Below are 27,495 nucleotides of genomic sequence, written 5' to 3'. Positions count from 1 at the left end.
AGTGATGTAAGTATTCTATCCACGCCGTTAATCGCTTTTATTAGACCATTTTAAGATATGATCCAAAGAACGAGCAGGTCCACAGCTCCAGTGGACCACACCAAAAGAAGTTGCAGTTATAATGATACCCACCGTTGAAACCTTTATGAGGGCCATCCAACTTATTAATAAGGTCACGTAGACGTGGATAAGTGAAAACACAAATATAAGCTTGATCCGAAGCTTCTCCAGCTCCCAAAAACTTTTTAATGGTGGACGTTCAATCCCCACTTTGTGGTCCACTTAAGATTGTACCTGCCTAAAATTTTGTATCATACCTTGAAATAATCCGAAAAAAATGATTAACGGCGTGGATAAAACACTTACATCACTGTTGGCCCCACAAAGCCCCCGTTCGGCGGGGTAGGACGCAATCCGCGTCCGAAAATGAAGCAGTGCTGGATCTACCAGGTGAACCACACCAAAGAAAATGGAACACCGCCGTTAAAAAAGGACGCGGATTGGGTATACCCCGCAAGCGCCTAGCTAGCTATGGACGGTCCTTTAGGGTCTCTGTGGCCCACCGTGACATATGTATTTTATCCAAGCCGTCCATCCATTTTGAAAGATCATTTTAATGTATGATTCTAAAAATGAGGCAGATGTAAGACTCGAGTGGACCACACCACAGGAAGCAGTGGCGATAATGACACCCACTGTTGAAACCTTACTAGGGCCCACCGTCATGTTTGTTTGACATCCCACCTGTTCATAAGGTCACATAGACTTCGATGAAGGGAAAAAAAATAAAATCAGCTTGATCCAAACCTTCTTTGGCTCAAAGAGGTTTTCAGCGGTGAGGATTCAATCTCCACTGTTTCTTTTGGTGTGGTCCACTTGAGCATTCGATATGACTCATTTTGGTGCTCATCATCTAAAATGATTTATAAAATTGGATGAACGACGTGGATAAAACACATACATCATGGTGGCCCCACAGAGCCCCTGACAGGACCGTTCGTCTCTAGCGAGCTCATGGCAGCGGTAATATTCAATCCGCGCCCATTGAAAAAGTTCAATATCGAATGTGACCAATCAGCGCGCGCTTTTTAACCAAGCGCGCGACTGCGGAAGGCGCTCCTAGTTACAACGTCTTCTCTTCTCTTCGTCCTCACACCCTCCCGTTTAAATCCCGATAGCTCCTCTCTCTCTCTCTCTCTCTCTCTCTACGTGGATTTTATGCCAGCTCGACCAGCGAGATTCGGCTTGAACACATTGTCCTGTCGCCCGATTCCGACATCCTCCACGATTGGAGGGCGAAAAACGTTGACGGGATTCTCAGAATTCTCGGATTCCATCCAAATTTCGTATCTTCGGTTCCGTAGCTCGAACTCCATTTATGATTTTCTGGAATGAAGATTCGTTCCATTTCAATGGATTCATGCCACCTGGATTGGTTTGATGAACGGTCAGATTTCATCCAATTGAGAGATATCCTGGATTTTTGGTGCTGGATTTTGTAGGACCAATGTTTTTTTGTGGAATTTCGTTCTTGATTTTAGTTAATTAGGAAATGATGGCTTTGCAGGAAATGGACATCATCTGCACAATTCGGTCACTCGTTTTTATGTATTTGATTATGAGGGAGTGGATCACCGAAGGCTCATGAAGGCCAGAGAGGCAACAATGTCGAAGGTCATCCATGAAGGATGGATGGTCAGATACGGGCGGCGGAAGATCGGTCGTTCATTCATCCATATGCGGTATTTCGTTCTCGAATCTCGGGTTCTTGCTTATTACAAGAAGAAGCCTCAGGATAACGTGGTAAGCTTCCTTCCATTTTGCTAATAAAATATGCAAGCATTTGAGATTTTTAGGGTGCATGGTTTTATATATTTCTTTGTTCTTCTGCATTGTAATCAGAATTCTGTATAAGAATTCAGTTGGTTCTTTTATTTAATTTCGGGTGTTGGTTCGTTTTTTGGGCACGTTTAGGTTCCAATCAAAACCCTTCTTATCGATGGGAATTCTAGGGTGGAGGACAAAGGGCTGAAGGTTCATCGTGGGCATGTGAGTTCTCCTTTTCTCAAGAGCCATTTCTGCTTGAAAATTCTCTTCAACTATTTGGGTACCATATGTTGGTTCGGTGGCTTTTTCTTTTAATTTTTTCTAGGTAAGTAATCTGGATTGAATCTGCAACCTCATCTCCTTGTGGCTGTGACACAATTGTGAACCAAGATTTCGTTTATGTACTTAGCATCATGTAACCAAAATTTATTTTGGGTGTTCATTTATGCGCGATAAAACAAGCATCTAATTCTGATTCAAGCTTTCCTTTTTAAAGAGGTTATTAATTTAGAGGACTTTACCTTCCTGGCTGTAACACACCACAAGCCATTAGTTACATCTCTTGGAGAAAACCCCTGATGAAGAGATAAAAACCCAGCAGAGAGATAGACACGACTGATGGCTTGTGGAGAGGTAGAAACCCATCAGATGACCTAAAAGTACCCCAAATGACCATTTTCAATGACTTGGGTCAATAATTCATGAGAGGGGAGAGATTAAGAAGGATGTTGCTCATAGAATTAAAGGTGGGTGGATAAAGTGGATATTTACCTCTGGAGTTTTATGTCAACATACCAATCAAACTGAAGGGGAGATTTTATAGGGTGGTGTAGACACCCCACATGGCACAGGTCATCCCAAGATCACCTAATCAAATCAAATTAGCAGGGCTTCATGTCCAAACTCCCTTGTTGTAAGCTTTATCCCCATTCAGGGACAAAATAGACCACCCAACTCTGTTTTAAATCAAATAATCCCACTTTTCCATATCGCAACGAGGGAAGTGGAAAAAAAATAATCTTTGAGGGGTGGAAATTGGGTTTCTGCTCATCCACACAGCGACTAAGAGTGTAAATTTGATTTCCGCTTTATTAGTGAAGTGACTTCTCATGGTAAGGATTCTACTCGTAGCGACTCTTTTTTGGTAGGATTCCTCCTCCTTTGGCCTTTATTACAAATGTCGTCCTCCAATCATTTCCCTCTCTCTTCCCAAGGCCACATGAGAGTGTGCCACTTGTACTCTAGTATAACTATCCCCCAAACTTCCAAATATTGCCAAAAAATATTCTAGTATAACAATCCCCCAAACTTTCAAATATTACCAAAAAAACTCCCTAAAATCTATAAATATTGCCCTTACCCTCCTAAAAATGAGCCTTTAAACTCCATGCTATCTCTACACTACATCCTCCCTCTTACAAGAGAAAAACCAAACATAAACCCATTTCCCTTGAAGAAAAGAAAGGAGGAGAAAAGAGCACTAAACATAAAAAGAAAGAGAAGGGTGGAAGTAAGTGAAAGGATTTAAGACCTCCCAAATCTTCTTCTAGTGCATTGGCAAGGGAGAACGACCTAACCTTTGAGTATTGAGAAACGGCTTCTAAACCAAAGGAATTTGGAGTTCTTCCTTCCTTCCCGCCTCTCTAGAGTTAGGGCCCTCCATAGAAATTAAAACTACTTCCAAGACGGAGGCATCTGATTGCTGGATTTTCCGCCATATTCTGCTCTCTCTCTCTCTCTCTCTCTCTCTCTCTCTCTCTCTCTCTCTCTCTCTCTCTCTCTCTCTCTCCGTTTATTCCTTTTGGCTGAGGATTATAGCTAAAATTCGATTCCCAATTGAGTAGAGACTGTGTGTAAATATGGGCAGAGAAGGTGCTTAACATCTTCCTTCGTCATCAAGTTTCTTGGAATATTCGGAGGCAAGACCAACTGGAATCACTCTAGCAAAAAAAATTAATCCAAGTATTTGGATATTTGGTTATATGGGCTTCTAGCCTCTTGTAGAATCTGAGAATTTATTGGCTACTGGCCCTCCAATGGTTATTCTATAAATAAAATTCCTTTGGAGGTTTGCCAGTTTGTTTCCAGCCATGCTTTATAGGAGAGAATGTTGGGCAGTTAAGGAACAACATGTTCATAGGATGCGTAGCTGAAATGAGAATGAGTGGCAATGTTGAAACTATGAAGGTAGAGTCAGAAATGAATGCATTCAAGGGACTTAGGAGTAGCACCACCAATAGGTAATATGATGCAGGACGAAATGATCTAACCCAATATGATGCCATGAAATTAAAAAACAAATTAACTAGAGCAATGGAACAACAAAATAGAGCTAAAAATTTAGAAAATTCATATTCATGACATGTCCAAATTTAAGCCTATGACAGCCCCACAAAGTGAATCTAATAAATTACTAATTAACTAGGACTTATGGAAGATAAAACCCCCATCCTAGCATACGGTTAAATCTAAATTCAATGGAAATCACATGTCTTGTAAGAGTTTTGATGTGTTAGGGCTGTTTAAAGGCTAGAGAATGTAGGAAATGGGTTTGGGGTATCTAGGCTTAGAGGAATTAAGGTTTGGAATATTAGGGTTAAGGTTTTGGGAGGTTTCAGGTTAGAATTTTAGATTTTGGGTTTATGGGATTTAGGGTTTTGAGAACTAGGTTTGGATGAATTAGGGGTTGTAGAAAGAAGAAGAATGAAGGTTTAAAAGAAGAAGAATGAAGAGATGAAGAATAGAGGTTTGAAAGAAGAAGAATGAAGAGATGGAGAAAGAAGAAAAGAAGAATATCAGAGAAGATGATACTTGTTGAGAAGAGAGAAAAGTAGAAAAGATAACTAAGGAATCACTCTCGACAATTTCACACCACCAATCCAATCACAAAATGAAATTTTGCTCAATCTCAAAGCAAAATGAGAGAAATCTCTTTCATTCTTAATGTACATATTGGTTAGGGTGGGGACGTCTAACCTTTTATAGTCTCAAAAAAGACTTTTTACAAAAAGTTGTTCTCAGATGAAATTCTTAACATAAAGACGCTTAATGAATTAAAAGTTGTTCTAACTCCCCACTCTCAACACAAATATAAGCTATACCAAAAATAACGAAACATGTAAGTAAACCAAACAACTAAACTATTTCGCGGCCCATGGGGGTCTACGATCAAGATGTCTGATAATGACGATCCAACGGTCCGATGTCTCCATCAAGATCCTATATGCAGCCCACGTACATTTTCCCAGTGCGGGGTCTTCAAAGATGTATAGACATGCACATAGGGTTTTCAACGTGGCTAGGAATGTGAATTGGGCCAAGTGGGCCCCATATAATGGTCATCTAGCCATAAGGAGTGGGGTTGTATACGAACCGAGTTAGATCGATCAGCTTGCTCGACTCGGCTCGAAAAAGCTCGATTCCAGTCGGTTTGAAACTGAGTTCGAGCTGATTTTTTGAGCTCGAAAAAATTTCGAACCGAGTTCGAGCTTGCTCAAGCTCGACTCGACTCGGATCGAACCCCAACTCGAATCGAACTATGATCAAACCAGTTCGGTGACTCGGTTACTTTGATATTGATGTTGCTCACCAAGTGTTTGATGAAATGACTCAATGAAGTGTTGGCTGGTGGCAAGGAAGGTATGTATACGAAACAAATACCATTTTTTATTGATTTTGATGTTGCCTACAAGGTGTTTGATGAAATACCTGTAAAACCACTACTGTTGTTTTACATACAGTGGGAATTTGAAGGTGCAATCGATGTGTTTGTGAAAATGCTGCATAGGCCAACTCGGCTAGATCTTGGCTTGAACTTGCCTCGAACCGCCCCGAGCTGTTGACCAAACCAAGCCGAGCTGGCCAATCAGGCTCGTGGACCAAGCCGAGCCGAGTTTGAGCTAGGGTCAGCTAGTGGTCGAGCCGAGTCGAGCTCGACTCGTGTACACCTCTAATAAGGAGACTGGCTCAGCCTTCCTCCTTTGGTATGGTGCTCGAATGTCCTCATCAATTCCTTTCGGTTGAGGAGATTTTGCCTCTAACAAATTAAAGATATGGTGACACTCGAGGAGATCTAGGTCTCATCGCTGAAGTTCGGCATCTGTGGTCCACGTATTGTCTGACTTTTGGCATTCCCCTCCACTTGACAAGGTACTCCTGGTAACCTCCATGTCGTGTGCAAACCACTCGCTCATCCTAGATATCATTGATCATTTTTCTCTTGGTAGGTGTATATGGTAAAAGAGGTAGATGCTGGGAAGAATGTTCGAGTATAGGCCAAGGGTCATAGGAGAGGTCGGGAGGGATATCATCAGGATCAATGTGATGATCTAAATAAAAGCTAGTAGGTGTAGATGTTGGACCCTTAAAAGATATAAGATCTTCCACATTGAATGTAGATTTAATACCCATGTCAGGTGGAAGATATACAACATATGCATCGTGCCCCAAATTACTCAGTATTTTATAGGGTTCTACACTACAGGCTTGTAGCTTCTTAATGGTCCATTGCGGAAACCGTTCAAGCCTTATATGAACCATCACATAATCACCTACTTGAAACTTTCTGAACCTGTGATGAGAGTTAACAAATATCTTGTACGTTTCATTGCTCATGCTAATCCGTTTTCTAATTTCAACTTGCGAATCATGGATTTGACGTGCAAATGCATCTGTGGACTCTGACGACCTATGTGAGACTAACGTGCGAATAAGATCTATGGGCTTACTAGGCTTATCCACTTGCCTTTCCAGATCCGCTTCCTCCTCGGGACTTATTTAATCATGAGGAAGGTTTGGTAGAGTCAACTTGGGGACAAGATCTAAGGCATATTGAATGTTCCGCACGGGTGTAAGCTAATTCGATATGTCCTCTAGGATAACGGCAATAAACTCCTCCAATGGACTCACCTCAGGTGGCATCTCCATAGTAACCTTAGGTGGGTCCTTACTTACCACATGGACATACATTGTCAAATCTTTAGTTCGTCTTTCAGACTCTTTGGCATTTATTATAGGGAGAGACTCAAGCTTGAATTTCCTCACATCTTCAGGATCGCGTTTCTTAGTGTCCTCCTTTTCTAGGGTGCTTTTGAGCGGGAGAGGATTCAACTTTATTTTCTTACCCTTATGCATAAATGAATACATATTTAAGTGACCGAATAATGTCACATCGTGACCATACAACCAAGGTCTGCCCAAAATAATGTGGCCTACATCCATAGGCAAAACAACACATGACACCGTGTTTGTATAGGAAGCAAACTAGATGGGAATGAGACAACGCTGAGAAATTGGAATTGAAGACGCACTAACCCATGAGACTCGATAGGGTTGAGGGTGAGGAATGACTATCAAACCTAAGCGATCCATGGTGCTAGCAGAGACCACATTGGTGCAACTGCCACTATCAATGATCACCTTGCATTTTTTATCACCACACGTAGCATAAATGTGGAAAATTGAATTCCTGCGCCAATCATCACTTTTTATAGTTTGGCCTAAGGTGTATCTAACAACTGTAAGTTGCACGATGTCAACTTTGTCTTCTTCATCACTAGCACCAATTTTGGAATGATATTCTTCTTCTTCACAATCACCCTGATCAGCCATATCTTTATCCAAATTGCCAATGATGAGGGCCTTATTTCGCTCTTTTGTAGGAAATTGATGTGTGGAATGCCTTTATCCTTGGCGGTTGTAACACTGTACTTGCTCACCTCCCTTTGAACTGGTACTAGCTAGACCTTTATCCTTGACATCCCTAATGTTGGATTGAGTACTAGTAAGGGCTTTGAATTGACCCCCTATATTAGGCTTGGCTCCTTGGGAAGTGACCTTGACATTGGACTCACGAGGGTCGAATCCCCTCATGAACTACGGTTTCAAATACCGTTCAAGGTCTTGCACCACTTGATAGGCATGCTCTAGGGTGTTGACATTGTAAGGGATGAGCTTATGCTAAAGCTCGGATTAGAGGCCCATCCTGAAACGGGAAAGTGTCACTAACGGGTCCTCTTTGATTTTACATCGCATCATGTATTCATCAAACTTGGTGATGTAATTTTTCACGGGCATTGATCCTTGGCGAAGGGATTGCTACTGATTCAAGAACCTTTGACGGTACGAGAGGGGGAGATACTTTTCTATCAAAATCTCTCATTTCAGTCCACAATTTGACCAGGCCATCTTCATACCTCTCCATCTTCCACTCGACATTTATTCAAAACAATTTGGCTTGGCCCACCAACTTCATCTTAGTGAACCTCACTCGACATCTATCAGATATGCCATACCACTCAAGCGACCCTCATAGCTCGGGACCTCAACCTTCACACTCTTCATGACTCGATCATTAGGATCATGGTGGTCTAAATATTCTCCAAGGGGTGGCTGGGTAAGCACCCCACCATGGCCAACACCTCGTAGCCCATGAGGATCCATGATCAAGATGTTCGGTGATGATGATCCAATGGTTTGATCATCGTGCCCAGTCGATCCAACGATCCGATGTGTCCATCAAGATCTTATATGCAACCCACGTGCATCTTCTCAGTGTGCGGTCTTCAAAGATGCATGAACATGCATGTGGGGTCTTCAATGTGGCTAGGAATGTGAATTGGGCCAAGTGGGCCCCTCGTAACGGTCATCTAGCAATAAGGAGATTGGCTCAGCCCTCCTCCACTAGTATGATGCTTGGATGTCTTCATCATGATAAGATACGGGAAAGTAGATTTGGCCACATGTAGCAGAGACCAAGAACTGTGCTAGTTAGGAGTGAGTTGGTTCAGGTTGAGGGCTCTAAAAGGACAAGAGAAAGGCCCAAAAGGATGGGTAGCAGTATCAAGAAAAACTTTTGAGGACCCATGGTTTAACTGAGGATATGGTAGCTTGATAGAGAGGATTAGTGGTAGACACATAGCCAACCCCAATTAGTTGCTAGAAAGCTTAGATGACCACAATGATGATGACATGGTGTGACTCCATATTGTTTCTAGTACTGCTATATTTTTTATTCTAAGTTTTTTCTTTCTTTCTTCTTTTTCTTTTTTCATGATTATAAAATGCTTGGTATTGGTTATTTTCTAGGTCTCTATTGAGTTACTTATGAACCTTTCAGTCATACCTGCAAGAATTTTAAGAGCCAAGCTCATGTTTTCTTTGCTAGCCACAGTGGTAGCATAGGCTAATTTGGAATTTGGATTCAACTAGTTTGGATCCTGCTTATTGTCATAGCAGTTATAATTAATATTTTTTAATTCCAAATCCTATGATTGCTATCTATTTCCTTTCTATTTCTGGCATGTAATTCTGTAATTTTGGTGTAATATATCTTGCTTGTTCTTTCTTTTCAACAGATGATTTATGTTCTATCTGTACGCACCAAGAAAGATACGTGCCGTCGAATTACGGTGTGTGCTCCTTGCGCGCCATTTCTGGATTTGTTAAGAAGCTTGTATCATTTTTGTTTCTTTTGGGTTCAGATGTTTTCATTTTGGAGAATTGTACATCCAAATGGATGGCCTCACTTTCATGCCATTACTTCTTCTCCTTTCTTTTTCCTTTTTTTTTTTCCCCATATGTTCAACATTTAGTCAACCAAATGTTCTGAGACCATTGTGGAATTCGAAAATTACGTGGAGGTTTTGCCCAAGTTAAGTCCATAGCGGTGGTTAAAAAATGTTAAAAACTAGAAGGATGGAAGGATGACGATAATTTTTTATTTTATTTTTTTTAAAAAAAAAGAGTTGTTGGGCCTTTATATAGGACAAAAACTATAGGAATATTTCAATGATTCGCTTTGTTTCTCTATACATCTATTCATTCCAAACATGTTTTGTTGGAGCATGATGACATCCCTGAGAGGTCTCTTGGTATTTTGTGATTTGTTTTGTATACGGTATACCCTTCTGGTGATCCTTTGCTCCCGTAATTTATTGGAGTGATTGCATTCATTCATTAAACCTGTCAGCTGGTTCTTGGTAGCTGTCATGGCTGGAAAGGTCATGCTTTTCTTTTTTCTTTTTTCTTTTTTAATAGATTGCATTTTCTGAATTTCCTAGCTATCCTTGTCTTTGTAAAGAAGTTCTAATTGAATTTGCTTTGCTCTTGAACCAGATGGCTGCATTTAACATCCAGGAGGCTCTTATCTGGAAAGGAAAGATTGAATTTGTCATTGATCAGGTGTGGTATAGTATTTTCTTCTTGGCTTACTAAGGGAGAACTGATCCATGGGTGACAATATATAAGCACACAAGTCTTTTTACATTGGATTTTTCTCAATTGATTTTGGTTCTTCCCATGTGTTGTATTATATTTCTCGAGTAACTTTTCAGCATAGTTTAAAACCCTTGGTGCTTATTTTCATGTAAGTTTTGTGACCTTTAGCAAGTTTACTATAATCTTATGGTGACATCACTGTTTTCATGCCAATACACAGTTTTATGTGGTTATTGTGGTGCCAGGCATTTGATATTTTGTATGTATGTTGATGACAGCATTCGCTGAATGCTAATGGTAACCAAGCTAATGCTTCCTTTGAATACAAGTCTGGCATTGATAATGGAAGGGTCACATCTGCTTCTGATCATGAAAGTCAGTAAGTAAATGATTCAAGTTTTATTTGCTCTGATATTGTTTATAATGAGAATGAAGATAATAAATTCAGTTTCCTCTAGGAACTAGAGATTGCAACTTGATTTATTTCTTGTTGAAGTTTTTTGAATGTTGAATGCTTTTTGAGGCCATCCAGATGGTACCCGTCTGCAGACAGGATCAATCTCTGACTATTGGTTTATAACTTTAAATCCAATTTTGAAACCTTAAGAAAATATAGCATGCAGTGGATATAGTGCACATGGATATCCAGGATAGGGTTTGTGAGGTGTTATGTATTTTTTATTTTTGATTTCCAGTGATTGTCATATCCAAATTACAAGACAGCTACATGTGACTGAAATTCTATTAAACCAGTTCATAAATTTCACTGGAAATGGTTCTTCCAGCACCTGAAAAAACCCAATTAACTGTTAATCCATCTCTACAATGGCTGACATGCTTTCTATAATTGTCTGGTCTCAGTTACTTCTCCCAATCAACAAACATCACATTAGTCATCATGGACTGGCAGTGACTGGTTCATCCTTATATGCATGTCAGTATATGTGTGTGTGTTTTGACCTTCTTCAACATCTGTTATCACTTATCAATATTAATAAATCATCACTATCCAAGCATTATACCAACTACTTGGGTCAGCTACAGGAATCCTGTACGGCAATTCCACTCTATGAAGGAACGTATCCTCAATTAAACGATAGGTCATCAAGTCTTTTCTTACTACTTCCATGGACGTCATTTTGGGACTTCACCTTGAAACTTTAAATTGAACCCACTCACTCCTAACTTTATCTCCGTTGCACATGGCCAGATCATCCAAGTTTATGTTCCCTCGTCTTATTACCTGTTGGTGCTACTTTTAAGTTCTTTCAAATCCTTTCATTTCTAATTCTATCCTTCCTTGTCTTGTCACTCATCGATCTCAACATCCTTATTTCAGCTATTCTCAATTGCTCATCCACTGAACATGTTCTTTGACTGCCCAACATTTTGTCTCGTAAAGGATCTCTGGTCTTATAGCTATCCTCCTATAAAAATTTCCCTTCAATTTAATTGTGTATGCAGCGATCGCATAAAACTCTTGATACATATCTCCACTTCAACCCCCTAGCTCTAATTCTATGAGTAGCATCCTTCTCAATCTCCCCACTTTCTTGAATTATGACCCAAGATATTTAAAATGGTCATTTCGGGATACTTCTTGATCAGCAATCTTAACAAATTCTTCATCACTCCTATTGTTACTAAAATTGCTTCCATATATTTTGTTTTAGTCAGATTAAATTTAAAACCTTTATATTCTAAGATTGGTTGTGATATCAATAAATTGGCCAACACTATTGGTATCGCACCATTGTGATATTTAACACCATTGAAATACATCAATTTCAGTATATCAATGATAGTATCGTGATATATTGTATTGACATACCGTCAATACAATGTGATATTTTTAAAATATTGTCAACATATATAAGGTTGTATGGGTGATACATTCAAATGCATCATCAATATTATCAATACCAACAACCAAGGTGTTCCAAAACAGTAACAGTGGCCGTAACGGCAACCACCATTACTGTTATGATACAGGCCATATCAGCCATTATGATATTTTTTTTATTTTTTGAAAAAACTGTTACAGGGCCGTTACGGCCTATTTTTTCCGTAATGGACCTTACAGCCGTTTTGACCCTATAACACGTAACAGTTATGACTGTTACCATTACATAACGGCCGTCAATTTTGAATACCTTGCCGACAACGAAATTGACCATTCTTTCCCTTTTTCTTCAAATTATTTTATTTATTTATTACCTCACATTTTTTCTCAATTCTTCCGCTTCTAATCTCTTAGGTGAATCCAACCAAGTCTTTTCGATTATATGAAGGAGAAACAGGATGTTTTTTGCAAAAATCAAAATCGGACAATGGGTGGGCCTGATTTTGAAAGTGTGAGTTTCTTTTCTTTTTTTTTAATTCATTTTTTTTAGTGTAAATCACTTGAAATCAATAGAAATAAGATGAAAATCCATGATTTTGTATGTTTTGCATGCTCAATCATTGATTTCAACCTCCTATTTGAAGATTTGGGGAAATTGGAAAAAAATTGAAATTTCCTCCATTTCAACCATTTAAATTGCAATTAAACTACGGAAAAATCACATTGGACATGTTGGAGGCTGATCTATAGATTGATGAAGGTTTTTTTTTTTTTTTTGAAGAAAGAATATTTTTTAATTAAAAATATAAAAAATGATATATATATATATATATATATATATATATATATATAAAATCCAGATTGATGCCTTAATATTTTGTATTTATATATTTATCCTTAGATTTATAAATGTTATGAATTGATTTTGAATATAGTTACATCACTTCTGTTAGATGATGCATTGTCTAAGATCCCGTGGAAAGGAAACTTATTATGTGCACCTATTTTTTGTGATCTTTTGATTTCTAAGTGTGTAAGGATTGGCTGATCTATACAATATTTATCAATATTCCAAAAAAATAATGGTACATAACGCGATACATCCGATATTTCCCATGTGATACCTAATATGTTTCCGTTTCCCAAGGGTGCACTACGTCCGTTGATAATGATACTGAAACATTATATTCTAAAGTATCCCTCCATAGTTCTAGCTTTGCATTTACCCTCTCCCATGACTCGTCGATCAAAACTACATCATCTACAAAGAGCATACACTTCTTGGTTTGCAATATTGATAAATATTGTAGATAACATATAAAAATATGAATGACATGATTGAGTTCATAATGATGCATAACTTCTCTTATATAACATACGCTTAATCTCTTTCCATCAGCACCAGAGGTAACATTCTTTATTTATTGTTTTGGCTTTTTTAATATGATGGGTCCCTACTCATGGCTCAGTGGTAGACTCACAAGATTTTCAACCCAGAGGTCATAGGTTCGAGTACCCATTGTGGTGTGTGTGGGTGTGTGTAAAAAAAAATCTTTTTAATATGCTATTCTTTTCTTTTTCTTGCCTTGTTTTTTTAATGGAATATACTATGCTGTTTTAATCAGTGAAGTTTGGTGAATGCTGGTGAAAATGTCTTGCTATTGTTTCTCTTATCTGTTCAGTGTCATAATGTTTTAAAATGTTTTCATTAAGGATGCTGAATCCCTTTATACATGAAGAGAGATTCCTGGAACAATCTTTTTCCTCTAAACGCCCTCTTAAGATATTTTTTTTCTTTTGTTCCTCTTTTATATTTATTTCCCTAGATTACTTTATTTTTGTTTTAAATAAGTTCCCTTTAGCTCATAGCATAATTGGACCCTTCAAATTTCTTTTTAACTTCAGAAAATTTTCTTGCAGGTATAGTGCTCAGGAGGATGAAGAAGAGAGCCTTCCAACTTTGTTACGAAGACAAACAATAGGAAATGGTTATTAAATATTTACTGTTTAAGTGTTGTTGAGCTGCACGTGAGTTTTTTTAGCAAAATATCTTGCAAAATGTGATTGTACTTTTACCATTGGCAGGTCTTCCTGAAACAGTAATTGATTGGACCCATGGATTTGACTCAGAATTGTCAAACCGGAATGACAGTGAAGAAGTTTCCTTCAGGAAGCATTGGCACCTAGTCCGATGTCAGAATGGAAAGTTTATCTCACAAACTTCTTTTTTTTCCATCATCCAAATGGAGGCATAACTATTAGGTTTGAGCCGTAGATCAATGATAGACAAGGTGATTTCAAAATTGAGGTCTCAGGTTCAACCCTAGCTTTAAAAAAGAAAAAGAAAAAATAAATAAATAAAAATGAAGCATAACTATTAACATGTCCTAGAGCCAGAGGCAAATCAAGTCTCAGCCAATCCTTTTATTTTCCAAAGGAGATGTTGTTGATTGTTTGGGCTGTAAATTGTGCAGGACTTAGAATTTTTGAAGAGCTTCATGAAGTCGACCACCTTGTACGTATCTAGGGCTTGTTTACTTTTACATATATATGATAATTTAAAATCTTTTAGACTGGATAGAGACCTTTCAAGTCGTATGCATCATGAGTAGTGTTATATGCAGCCATGGACCTGTAGCCGAGCAATGAAGGCTGTGGGTGTGGTGGAGGCATCTTGTGAAGCAATATTTGAGCTTGTAATGAGCATGGATAGAACACGGTTTGAGTGAGTTTCTTCTGAGGCCATCTGAACTTTAATTGATTATTTGAACTTCATGCCATGTTTGAAAACCATGGATTCCTTGTGAAACAATGGAAAAGGAAAAAGGTTTTCCTTTGATATGACGATTCGTGTTGTTCGGATAGGGTGGATTCCCCTAAACAAACATTGTGCTTTTCCCTATTTTGGATTCTTGGCACAAGAAACTGGGTGAGTTTTGTGAGAGGAATATGATTTCCACTTGCTATCCAACTAAGGACTCGAAATTTCCATGTTTCAATAGTTCTCATGGAAGTAACTAATGCATCATTATTATTATTATTATTCCTTTTCTCTTCCCTTGGATTCCACGTATCCAAACATGAACTAAATGAAAATTCTGACTTGTCTGAAATGTCATCCAATATTTTGTAATTTCAATACAATTCCTGGTAAATATAAACATTTTTACCTGGACAATTGGTATAAGTGCCAAGTGTCAGTATCCTAATGTTTCTAGCATGGGAAACTAAAAAAACACTAGGCACAGGGACACTTCCATGCACAAATGAACAGAATATTACCTAAAAAGTGATATTAAAATAGAACATAATTAAATACAACTATGAGAAAATTAAGGGCCTGTTTGGATTGCGAATTACATCAGCAATTTGCTGTAAAAGTGCAATGAATACAAGTTACAATACCCATCTCCTGAAAACAGGTAATTTGACCGACAATTCCGTGTTTGGATAGGCATTGGTAAAATCATAATTATGATACTTTGGTGTTACTTCAATGTCAAATCATAGAGAAAAATACACTTGTTTCAGTCAAACAGGTAATTAAACTGACAATTCCCGTGTTTGGAGAGACACGGTAAAATTATAATCATCATACTTTTACATGACTTCAATGTCAAATCATAGAGAAAAATACACTTGGGTCGTGTGTTTGGATAGGAGATTTCCACTGCATTACAATGTAAAGTTATAATGACTGCAAATTCTTTTACTTGTCTCCTAATACATCCGCATTTCACCGTGGAATTACGTGTTTAAACGAATGTTGTAAACTCGTAATAATGACCCTTTTGTAATACATTACTGATCTAATTCGCAATCCAAACAGGCCCTAAAGACAAAGGAAATTACAAATAATATTCACAAAGTTTCAATAAAATCCAATTACTTGTAATCAGTGTCTGTGATATCAATAGTGCGTTCGATACTATCGAAATCACACGAGCCTGATATGAAATCTTGGGGGAATTGTAAAATTCCCCTGTATCAGTTGATATACCATCAATACCGCGATATGTTATGCAATATCGACAATAATCACAAAATATCGTCCATACACCTTCATAAAACTCCTTTGCATCGATGATACATGTGATATGTATCATTGCTACAATTGTACTATGGATACATGGTCAATGCATCTTCCCTTGAAAAATCTGGAAAAAAAATAGGAAATTTAAAAAAAAAAAAAAATCATCTCCCAAATTTTTATGGGGAAATTTTTTGGTGGAGAAATTGTTATCGCAAAGCGGAAACAGGCCGAAACCCATAAGATTTTTGTGGTTATGGTGGTTTTTACTTGTTTCTTTTGTTTAGAGTTGGTTGGAGTAAGTCATTAATACATGATCATGCATGTTTTGAATGCAAAATCGTGGATTCTTTTTGCTGTTTTATATATATATATATATTTGGGGACCAACAGAAGAATTTGGGAAAAAACTGAAAATCTTCAGTTTCACCCTTTGAATTGCAACTTGGGTGTCAACAATTCATATTACACTATCTGTACATCGATCTCCAGATTGGTGATAGTTTCTTGCATATATATATATATATATATATAGATGGGAAAAGGTACTATGCGCTCGACCTCACGATAAGCTCCTGTGAGGTCGAGCTATGTGGGCCCCACTGTGATGCGTGTCGACCATCAACACCGTGCATTTGATGGGTCCCCTTTAAATTGTGGGATATCCCAAAAATCAGCCGTATACGGAACTCAGGTGGGCCATACCATCTAAAATCATGTGAAGACACTGTTAAAGCATATAAAAGCACTTGGCGGGGCCCACCTGAGTTTTGAATGCTGCTGAAACTTGGTCTGAACCCTCATCCAAGTGGGACACACATAATGGATGGGCTGGATTTGCAAACAACATCTCGGTGGGCCCAAAAAATGATTATGAATGTTTTAATGGTGCACGGCCCCTCCCCACTTCTGTATGTGGTGTGGCACACACAAGTCACGGATTGACTTGATTTTTGAGACCTAGGCCCACGATGGAATGGTGCATCTGATTGATGGGGTAGATGTTCGAAACGCATCATGGTGGGGCCCACATAGCTCGACCTCATGGGACGGACTCGTGAGGTCGAGCGCATAGTACCTTTTCCCTATATATATATATATATATATATATATATATATATATATATATATATATATATATATATATATATATATTATCAACTAAAATTTGGTAATCTGTGTCTGTCGATGAGTGTAGGCTGATGTATGTATAAACAACACTCTTTTTTCTTTTTTGAAAATAAATTTATTTTAATGAATGATTAATAGAAAATACTTTATTATTATTTTCTAGAAAGTGCATTGTAGTTCAAATTTAGTGTAATGAATGGATACACAGATGCAGTTAAGGTGCTAATATATTTTATACCTTCAGTTTATTTTTGTGATTTAAATATTTATTTATTTGGATTTTTTGAAAGGTGAGAAAAATACACACTATCATTGAATTATGTGAACTCTTTTTTATATAAGTGCATCACTTTTGTCAGACAATGATAGTTTAGGACCATATACAATAGAAATTTATTGTGCATTCCTTCTTTTTTAATGTTTTAGGATCTGAGTGTGTAATCTCTTTTAACATCTCCTAAAGTTTCATTAAAAAAATCTATTATTTTCCAACATTTCCATCAAACAATGATACGTTCCCCGACACATGCAATACTTGTGATACCGATATGTTTCCATATACCAAGGGTGTGATACATGCATTGACACCGATATTGCCAACATTGTCAATGACACAAATAAACTTAGATTGACATGTCACACAAGTGCAACGCCTTCTTTATATATCTAGGTAACATAATGTGCCTGTTATAGTCATACTGATTTACTATAATCGTTTCATTCTTTATGGCAGTCTAATTTTTTATCCTCATTGTAATCATGTTGAAATTTCACTATGGATAATACAATACTCATGAAAATTTTGGTTATTTGATTTCTGTTGCCACACAAACAACTTCAAGTTCATAGGCTTTCTTGGAAATTTTTTCTCCACTTGTGCCCTTTGGTTTGGAATATTCAGTATGTTCTTTTTTCCTCATCCAGCATATGAAGTTGTGGAGATTTTTGTGGAGGGATTGGCAATATTCTGGCTTTACTAATAGTATCTTGGAACCCATTGGCCATGTGTCTTCCAAATTTTTGTTCCTTGTGATCTTCTCTGCTTAGACAGAACAAGTTTTCTGTATGTTCATGCCCATTGTTTTATGCACATTGTTTCTTCTACGTAAGATCATTCTCAGCAAAGGCTTTGTTCATTTTTTTTTCTTTTCAATTTTTATACTTGCAAGATGTTTATGGTGCAGATCAGTAGAGTTCTATAAAGCCTGGTGATTCTGATTTCCTTATAGTTCGTCATGCTTATAACAATCACTATGAAACTATCTTCATTTGCATATTCCCTATTCTTCTCTGTTTTGTAGGTGGGATTGCAGTTTCCAACAGGGCAGGTTAGTTGAGGAAGTGGATGGGCACACTGCAGTACTTTATCATAGACTGCAGCTAGACTGGTTTCCAATGTAATTTTCCCTCAAGGAAAATATTGTTCTGTTAATGCATATAAATAGTTTTGTTGCATTCCCTTCTCTGATTTAGTTCGTGTTCTCTTTATGCTTATTCTTGGTCATTAGTTGCTCTAGTTTCAGTCCCTTTGGGGCCTGAAATGGATGAGCTTCTTTCCTTTGTGTGATGTCAATAGCTCTTATGCATAACGTCTGCAAATAGACAAAATGGCACCCAGTGCTTAGTTGGTTAACCAGCTTAGATCCCGATAATGTTCTGCCTACTTTAGTTGCATAAAGGAAGAGCAAGCTGCAAAGCTTTATGCAGATACAATGTTGAGGAATTGGTTCCTTGCCAAGGTGTCAACATGTATGACCTGTAATGCGACAAGGGAAAGAGTAAATTACTGTTTTAAAATTATAAACAACAATAAATATTTGTGTCATACCAGATCTTTCTATTGCAGGTTTGTGTGGCCCCGAGACCTTTGCTATGTGCGATATTGGCGCCGTAATGATGATGGAAGTTATGGTAAATATCTCACTTAGTTACCTTGATGGCTCTTGTTTCCATGTTATTTCTAAAGATACCCATGGATGCATGCTTGTCATTTGCAGTTGTGTTATTTCGTTCTAGGGAGCATGCAAATTGTGGTCCTCAGCCTGGATTTGTGCGGGCTCACATTGAGAGTATATTTTTATTTCTTAATTTCCTTAGTCATGCCAAGGATTGTTCTAATTAATAAATTTATAAACATCTTAAGATGCAAAATTCACCCATTTAATTGTAGGTGGAGGATTCAACATTTCTCCTCTAATATCTCAACAAGGGAGACCTCGGAGTCAAGTACAGCATCTTATGCAAGTTGATCTGAAGGGTTGGGGCATGGGTTATCTTCCATCATTTCAGCAACACTGTCTACTCCAAATGTTGAATGGCGTTGCTGGTAAGTACTTCTTCCTCCAGCAGTTTCGAGTGTAATGCTATTGGGTAAAACCAAAGTATTTGTGATTTGCTGGATTCTCCTTTGACTAATTTATTCAGTGTCTGACTTCTTGAAGTTTTCTGATGGATTTGGATGAATGGCTTGATTTGCATATGTTCCAATAGAAGGTTTTGACATGTCTGCACTCTGTATTTATACACGTGGTTAACATTGATTTGTTTAGGGGGCAGTCTTCAATTGTAGAAGTGAAATTTCACCGTTATTTTTTGTGATTTGGAAAATGGAGAATTACTGTGTGGATTAATTTTTAACTTGAAACTTTGAGAACAAATGTTTTTAAATGATTGGAAACAAACATCTGTGTCCATTGACATGTTAGATATTGATACTTCTTCAGAAATGGGATAATAGTACTGCATTTAAAATTTTGGAGAGTGCAAGAAAGCAGGGGGGCCAAACCTAGAGATAATCATATTGCTTTGAATCATTGTTAGGGGAAAGCCCAAGAGTTATGATATGGCTTTGATAGGATCATAGTTAACTAAAGTGAATTCCAAGCATGAAGAACCCAGAAGCCTGCTATCCAACCCTGATTTGTAATGAATTACCTTCCAAAACAGATGGTCTTGCATCCCTAAATCTTCCCCAAAGCCTAATTACTTAGATTTTCATTTACTTTATATTTGATAATGACCTTGGTATGTTTAACATGGATACCTCTAACTCTAAGAACTTATGGTGGTCTTGAAATTTTGCTCGTCTTACCTCACATTTTGTTGCAAGAGTTATTTTCTTGACCCAATATTGGCATTTCTTCCGTAATTAATCAATGCCTGCTGCTTTCTACTGTAACAGGGTTGCGGGAATTGTTCTCCCAAACAGATGGAAACCATCCAGTTCCAAGGATCTCAGTGATGGTCAATATGACTTCAGATTCTGATCCTTCCAAGAAGGATCAGAAATCACAGGAGCCTACAGTTCTGCCTGGCCCATCTGTGGATGAAAGAAATGTTGCCAATAAAAACTTAATGATGGATGAAGAGTTTCAAATTGCTGCGCCTGAACAAGAGGTTTGTGTTCTGCCTCTCATATTGCTTGGACTTTTTCTTTGTCTGAATGTAGATTTCATTCATATTGCAGGCACGCACAGTTAGGCTTGAGAGTGATGTCAAGCAGGCAGGTTGGCTATATTTACTCTGGAGCCTTTCTATTCAGTCCATTTGACATGAGATCCTCATTTCTGCAATCCAGTGATCTTCTAATCATAGTATTGTTTGTCAGCTGAAGTTATGGATGAGGTGCCTACAGATGAAATTGATTTATCATGGTTTTCTGGCAATTTACGATGGGATGACTGTGATAATGGTCGTGACTGTTGGAGAATATCTGATGGCAACAACTTCAGAGTCCGTAGCCAACATTATTTATCTGACAAAAGCAAGGTTGTTTGATGCTTTCTTTAATACCAGTGAATATTCTTTTTGTCCAGATTTCCATGTGGAAATTTTATAACAATCTTAGACTTTCACTGATTATTTTACTGCAATCTTACATGCTGCAGATTCCTGCAGGAAAGCACCTGATGGAGCTTGTTGCAGTTGATTGGTTCAAGGACGTGAAACGAATGGACCATGTTGCAATGCGTCACGGCTGTGCAGTCCAAGTAAATCTAGTGATCTTCTCTTTATTGCCATTTTTTACTATCATATGCCTGACAAATTTTGTGAAATCAGCATGATAAATGATTTCTCTGATGGTTTCAAATCTAAAGGGTGTTTAAAAGCTAAAGCAGCAGGATGGAACATAGTAGCAGAGTCACTAATATGATAAACCTCAATAAAAGTCAGTGTAACTGTTTTATGCACTCTCAATGTCTGTAGGGATTCAAGTGATGCCTAACCTAAATTAGTTCTATCTTTAACGTTTTATTTATCCATGGGCATATTAAAGAGCACTTAAGCTTGAGGAGTTTCCATGAAGGTTGGTTTGTCCATAAGTGGACACAAGAACTCACTACTGAATATTTTTTGTTTGTTCATGCATCCTAAATTTACTTGCAGCGTTTGTTTGTTTTTTTTTTTGTTTTTTTTTTTTTGAAGAAATCATTTGAAAACCACCGTTATCAAGAGTGAATATTTAGAACAATGTTCAAGCCAGCAAGCTGTTGATGCCAACTATTGTCATTTTCATTTTTTTTAGGAATGTGAAAAGTAGAATAGGTTCATAAAAACAAATTAATAAATAAATAAGGAAGAAGAAGAAGAAGAATAGGTTCATGAGTATCCCTAGCCCTAAGAAACTGGAATATAAGAAGTAGAATGGGCTCTTCTTTTCTGTTTATCTTATAATTTTTAAAATAAAGTTTTTGCAGGAGTATGAAGTGTTTGGCAGTCTAAAAGACAATAAACATGGAAACCCAAGTAGATACTACTTAAACCTGTCTGTTAAAATAAAATCAAAAATGCTCAATGCTTGGGGAAAAAATGATGGGTTTACTCAGTTCCTAACCATCTTTTCTTGCAGCCCATAGCTGTATGCTTGAAACCATATGATTGTGTGGATTGTGATATGTACTCTATTTCTGAGTGTGTTTTGCTGATGTAGGTTGCCTTAGAGAAAGGACTATTCTCGTTGGCCATAAATCTGCAAGTAAGTTGCTTGAAACGCATTCACCCCACATGCACTGCTTAACATTGGTTGTGAGCCATACTAAAAGGGTTCTTGTCTCCAAGATCTGTTGTTCAGAGATTCCCTTCCGCTTTTCCCCCCTTTTCTATTCTAAGGGTATTTTCTCTTCAAAAAAGCATTGCTTGCGAACTGTGGGGATCTGACATTCCTCATAACACGCAGATCCTCATGGTCTATGAATTTCAATTGTACTAAATCCACTTGAAGGAAGCATGATGAGAATCCCCTTTTATTTCTTAATTTTCGTGGGATTTTCCCGAGTATAACCCAAGAACAGTCCTGATATTTAAAAATCCTCGAATGACTGAGAACTGACTGAGAAGGGAATTTCACTTAGGAACCAATGAGTATTGCTTCCAAATTTTTTGGATGCGGCTGTACTCACATGTCATGAATGCTTACAGAATTTCCTGTTGCGGATGCCTTAATAGCATCAAAAGTTGAAAATTACAATGTGAGCTGCTTGAGCTACAAATGTCTTGCAAGCATACACTAAAGGCACGTTTAGATGCAAGGAATCCATCTGAAATGGAACTTGTTTTAGATGGATGGCAACAGGGCTGTTCGGTTACGTGGATTCCACATAGTAATCATTATGTTATGCATTGCCAGAATTCTCTGGCATGAGAGACAAGGTGACAGTTGTCTAATGAATTTTGAGGATTCCACTTGCTATCCAGACAGGCACCCCATTTTTCGAATCCTGTTTCTATAGCGACTACAGAAATTATCATTGGGTAATCATTATGTTATCCTTGGAATCCAAACAGGCCCTAAGCATATGTCCGTTTTATTTATTTATTTATTTATAACTTTGACATAGTTATATATACATATGCATTTGATGCTATCTGGGGTCAGAAGTTGATAATATACTACTCTTACAGGTACCAGGATCAACACATTACAGTATGGTCTTCTACTTTGTAACAAAACACCTGACTCCTGGATCACTATTGCAACGTTTTGTTGATGGCAATGATGAATTTCGGAATAGCAGGCTGAAACTCATACCATCCGTTCCAAAGGTCTCTCTCTATTGCGATGTGTTTGATACTGTTGTCTTGTTTTTCCATTTCAATGTCTTGCATTTCTTTCCTGATTCTAGTTAAAATCATGCAGGGCTCTTGGATTGTGCGTCAGAGTGTCGGAAACACCCCTTGTTTATTAGGAAAAGCAGTTGATTGCAGCTATATACGTGGTCCTAATTACTTAGAAGTAAGAAATGCCATATTTCATTAATAAAAAATCCTTACAGAGAGATGGATCTTTCCTTGCAGCGTGGTGAGTCTAATGGAGAGTATATGTGTGCAGATAGATGTTGATATTGGTTCTTCGACTGTAGCCAACGGAGTTCTGGGGCTTGTGTGCGGTGTCATTACAACACTGGTTGTTGACATGGCTTTTCTTGTACAGGTGCAGAGCTAAGATTTCATGGTTTTTGTTTCATAAGCCTTTCGATCAGCATCCCTTTTAAGTGGTTGATCGTTTCTAGTGAAAAGAAAAGGGAACAAAATCATAATAAAAATCCCAGTCCATATTCAGAAAGGTGCTCATATACAAATGCTGAACACAAGCACCCCACAACTGCCAAGATGGTTAATTTGTGTTAAAGTACCTAGATATAAATTGATACACCATCCTCCAACAGCTCGAGCTTTTAGAGAAAGTGGTTGTTTGACATGTTTTCAAAGCAAAAGGTCAAGCGTTCGAATACCAAAAGTAGCAAATATGCCACTTATGTTCCCATGCAAAGTTCCACCCTGCAGACATTGATACACACTATACTCTAAAGGCTCGCCTGATGAATGACCCATTATCTCTTGTGGGATGCTTGCATTCTGGTTCTTGGCACTGGACAATTGCAACTAGCATTGCTCCTGTATTCATAGTTTGGTAAAGAAATCCATGTCAACACAGGCTTTATATTGTCTTGTTTTCATTCATTTTATTGTGACCAAACACCCGCCATTCTATTCTCTGCAGTGAAAGTCAAGTGTTCATGGATTCTTTTCTATGTTCTTGTCATTTTTGGGCACTTTAATTTGAAGAGGGGTCATGATGTTCTGTTGCCAGGCAAACACTCCAGAGGAGCTGCCCGAGCGACTCATCGGTGCTGTTCGGGGATCACATATTGAGTTATCCTCTGCAATAGTTCCAAAACTGGAGGCCAGTCCATCGGGGGAATCGAGCAATTGACAAACCATGTAATCATTCAAAATTCTTTCAGCTTATTCTTCGTTTTACCCACAATGTATATGGAATGATTTGTTTAAAAATAGCAATTTGAAGTCCAATTCAAATCCTTTCCATCCAGGAAGGGGGCTCTGTCAGGCCCACCGTGATGTATGGGTTTTATCCACACTGTCCATCCACTTTTCCATATCATTTTATGAACAGGTTGGATGGAAAATAAGCATCATGGTGGCCCCTAGGTTCCAATGGTGGGTGTCATTATCTACGTTGCTTCTTTTGGTGTCCTCCACTTGAGCCTTGAATCCGCCTCACTCTTGGGCTCATAACCTAAAATGATTTGACAAAACGAATGAATGGCATGGATGAAACCTATACATTATGGTGGACCCCATGGAGCCCTGCCTAGATGGATTATCATCCAGGTGGGGGCAGGATGCAATCCGCTTACTGTTTGGAGAGGCGGAAAACCTTGGAATGGTTGGGGAGAAATATACTTTTCCCATGTTCAAGGAGAATAAGAAGGGGAAAAAACAAAAGTAGGCATGGAAATTGATTTCCATTTCCACCATTTTCCTGGAAACACTGGCTGTGTATTTCTTTGAAAAAACAAAAAACAGAGATTTCCACGATTACAAGAGAACTTGCTTTTTGACCATTACTTTCAGCAGGCTTTATCAGGCAATACATGTTTCATCTTGTCTCATATTTGCATGTTGTGGCCAGACAGGTCATTTTCTTCAAAGAAATTCATTTCCTTGTGTGGATGTAACATGTCTGTGTAAGATGGGGGCGAAGTGACGTGTGTGCAAGATTGAGGTTGGTCAGCAGGTGGGCCCCAATGCATCAGATCAGATTTCATCACCACGTGGGCCACACATGTAAGATTGTGGAACATCAGCTTTTTTTCTTTTTTTATCTAATTATCCACTTTCTCCGTACATGTATGCCTGACTTTTAAACCGAGTGCACAGAGCTGATGCAAACCATCTGATCAGCGATCCGAGAGGGACACGCTAGATCTGTGTGGAGAAGAACCCCTCCCCTCGCAGAAATAGCCTGCACATTCATCCATAATCACACTGAAATCTTAGCTCATTGGATCTGGATTGTGGGCCTTTTTTTTCTTTTTTTCTCAACGCTCCATTTGATGGCCACCCATTGGATAGTTAAGATGTCTTCATCAATGTAATTTTGTGGCTAATCTGCTTACAAGGGACGATTTGGATGTCTATTTGTTCAGTAACTGATGAACTGAACCCTGGGCTTTGTTCGGCTTAACTCTAAGAGGATCATGGCTCAGTCCAAGTCGACCAGGACTCAAGTCGGACCAATCCAGTTTGATAACATGAGTCACCGTCACTAGTTAACCCCGAATCCGGTAAGTCGGGCCGCTTCAGCGTCGTGACTCGACTTAGGCCCGAATGAGACGGATCGAGTCACCACCTAGTCTTTTAATCATGGATACTGGGTTGAGCTGCGCAGGCATCCTATGACACGTGGCGCATGCCTTTGCACGCTACACACGTGTATTCCAGTTTTGACGAGTAAGGCATTTGATAATCCAGACCATTGGGTGTTCCGTGACCCATCTTGGACGGACAAAAACTCAGTGCCCATGATGAGCGAACTCGACCTACAGACTAAGAGGGTAAAAAGAATAATTACAGCAATGGTCCTCATTCATCCGAAAATGGTCCTATGTTGGTTTCAGGTCATTTTGTTCATCAGGAGGGGGCGATTTTCTTTCTGACTTTCCATTTTCCACATCCGAGTGTGTCCCACTTGATGAGCGGATAAGCTTGATTCGTTATCCTGGCGCGTTCACAGTCGGGCCCACCTAACGATTGGCCTGGGCCTCTCACACAGCGGGATCTTGCTCTTCAATCTCCCCTCCTAAATCTACTAGCATTCCAACGTCGAGAATTGCCAGCTGATTTAGTGCGGTCTCCATGCAGGCCAAGGGAGATGGTGAATCGTGGCTGTCGATCTAGTAGGTCCTACCGTTGATGTCCAACGATTTAGAAAACCACGCTCATCAAAAGATCCTAGCCGTCACTTTGGCCCACTCATCAAATGCAAATTAACGGCAATTACCTTTGTTTTTTTTTGGCGAATTGAATGATAAACAAGACGCGTAATCAGTCCTGTTTCTATTTTGGGCCATATTTTTCCGGGCCCACTACATCATCAGTCTTGATTCACCGTCTTGGCCACGTGTGAAGGTGCGCGGAATCACTTCTCTGTTTACCACACGTGTGAGAGCGGAGAGCACAATATTTCTTGCCTGGAGATTTTGTACAATCCACGTTGCACACATATGATGATCCGTACCAGGAATTATGTGGGCCCAAGATTGCTTGGCCCTCAGCAAAACTTTGCTTTGACTGACCTTTTGCCAATTAACAGAAGCCGTTCCTGACTAGTGTTCATTTGTAAAACACCAATTGAAGGGCCAGATATTGGTCCGTAGGATATAGGACCACTGTCCATTCACGGTTGCGAATAGAGGGGCGGATTATGTGTTACCCGGGTAACGCATTAGTGTCTGTTACCCTTACCTTGGGGCCCACTTTGATGATGTGTTGTATATCCACGCCGTCCATCCGTTTCTCCAGTACATTTTAGAACGTGGTCCCAATAATTAAGGAGATCCAAGTCTCAGGTGGACCATACCACAGGAAACAGTGGTGATTGAGTGCCTCGCATTAAAAATTACAAAGGGCCCATCGTAAGGTTTTAGTGATGTTTATTTCCAATATTGATAATGTCAAGAAGACCTGGACGAAGGGAAAAGACAGATCAGCTTCATCCAAAACTTTTGTGACTCAAAAAAAGATTTTAATGATCATTCATCACTGTATCTAGTGGTACGGTCCATCTGAGGTTAGGATCTTATTAAGGTTTGGGATCGAATTCTAAAATGAGATGGGTATACGAAAAAAAAAAAAAAAGCATCAAGGTGAGACCCACACGGTTGGGGTCACACCCACTAAGGTGTTACCCGGGTAACAGTTAATCCGCTCCCACGAATAGAACGGTTGATCTCGTCCACGTATGGCACGTACGAGAATGCCGAGTGGCCTTAGGCGGTAGTCCGTTGCCACCCCACCCCCACCGAAGCAGACGTAGAAGCAAAGTGGCGCATTCTGCTTGCTCATGAACCAAACGTGCGGGATTTTGGCACGTGACAAACTTCTTCGCTGTTTTTTGTTCTCTTTCGAAAAATCGGTTCGTGCC

General features: G+C 38.7%; 1 protein-coding gene across 6 annotated transcripts; it reads left to right on the top strand.

The window, feature by feature from the left end:
• The first annotated feature begins 1,127 nt into the window (after positions 1-1,127).
• Positions 1,128-24,359, top strand: LOC131247898 (protein ENHANCED DISEASE RESISTANCE 2-like). 6 transcript variants are annotated; one of them, XM_058247850.1, is made up of 23 exons: positions 1,145-1,447; positions 1,568-1,803; positions 1,975-2,049; positions 9,183-9,236; positions 9,943-10,008; positions 10,323-10,423; positions 13,808-13,875; positions 13,973-14,091; positions 14,364-14,402; positions 14,512-14,612; positions 18,350-18,376; positions 18,895-18,959; positions 19,046-19,117; positions 19,219-19,374; positions 20,230-20,444; positions 20,515-20,554; positions 20,656-20,816; positions 20,936-21,037; positions 21,979-22,023; positions 22,950-23,090; positions 23,185-23,280; positions 23,377-23,478; positions 24,139-24,359. In XM_058247850.1, the coding sequence occupies exons 1-23, from the start codon at positions 1,441-1,443 to the stop codon at positions 24,259-24,261; spliced, it is 2,211 nt and encodes a 736-aa protein (XP_058103833.1). In that variant the 5' UTR covers positions 1,145-1,440; the 3' UTR covers positions 24,262-24,359. The 6 variants fall into 6 exon arrangements, with proteins under 6 accessions (XP_058103835.1, XP_058103833.1, XP_058103831.1 ...); XM_058247848.1 differs by having other exon boundaries at positions 18,350-18,445; positions 20,683-20,816; XM_058247847.1 differs by having other exon boundaries at positions 1,147-1,447; positions 18,350-18,445.
• The last annotated feature ends 3,136 nt before the right edge of the window (positions 24,360-27,495 follow it).

Source organism: Magnolia sinica, chromosome 6, assembly GCF_029962835.1.
Source record: "Magnolia sinica isolate HGM2019 chromosome 6, MsV1, whole genome shotgun sequence".
Lineage (NCBI taxonomy): Eukaryota > Viridiplantae > Streptophyta > Magnoliopsida > Magnoliales > Magnoliaceae > Magnolia > Magnolia sinica.
Note: the sequence above shows the minus strand (reverse complement) of the source record. Positions and strands in the feature narration are given on the sequence as shown.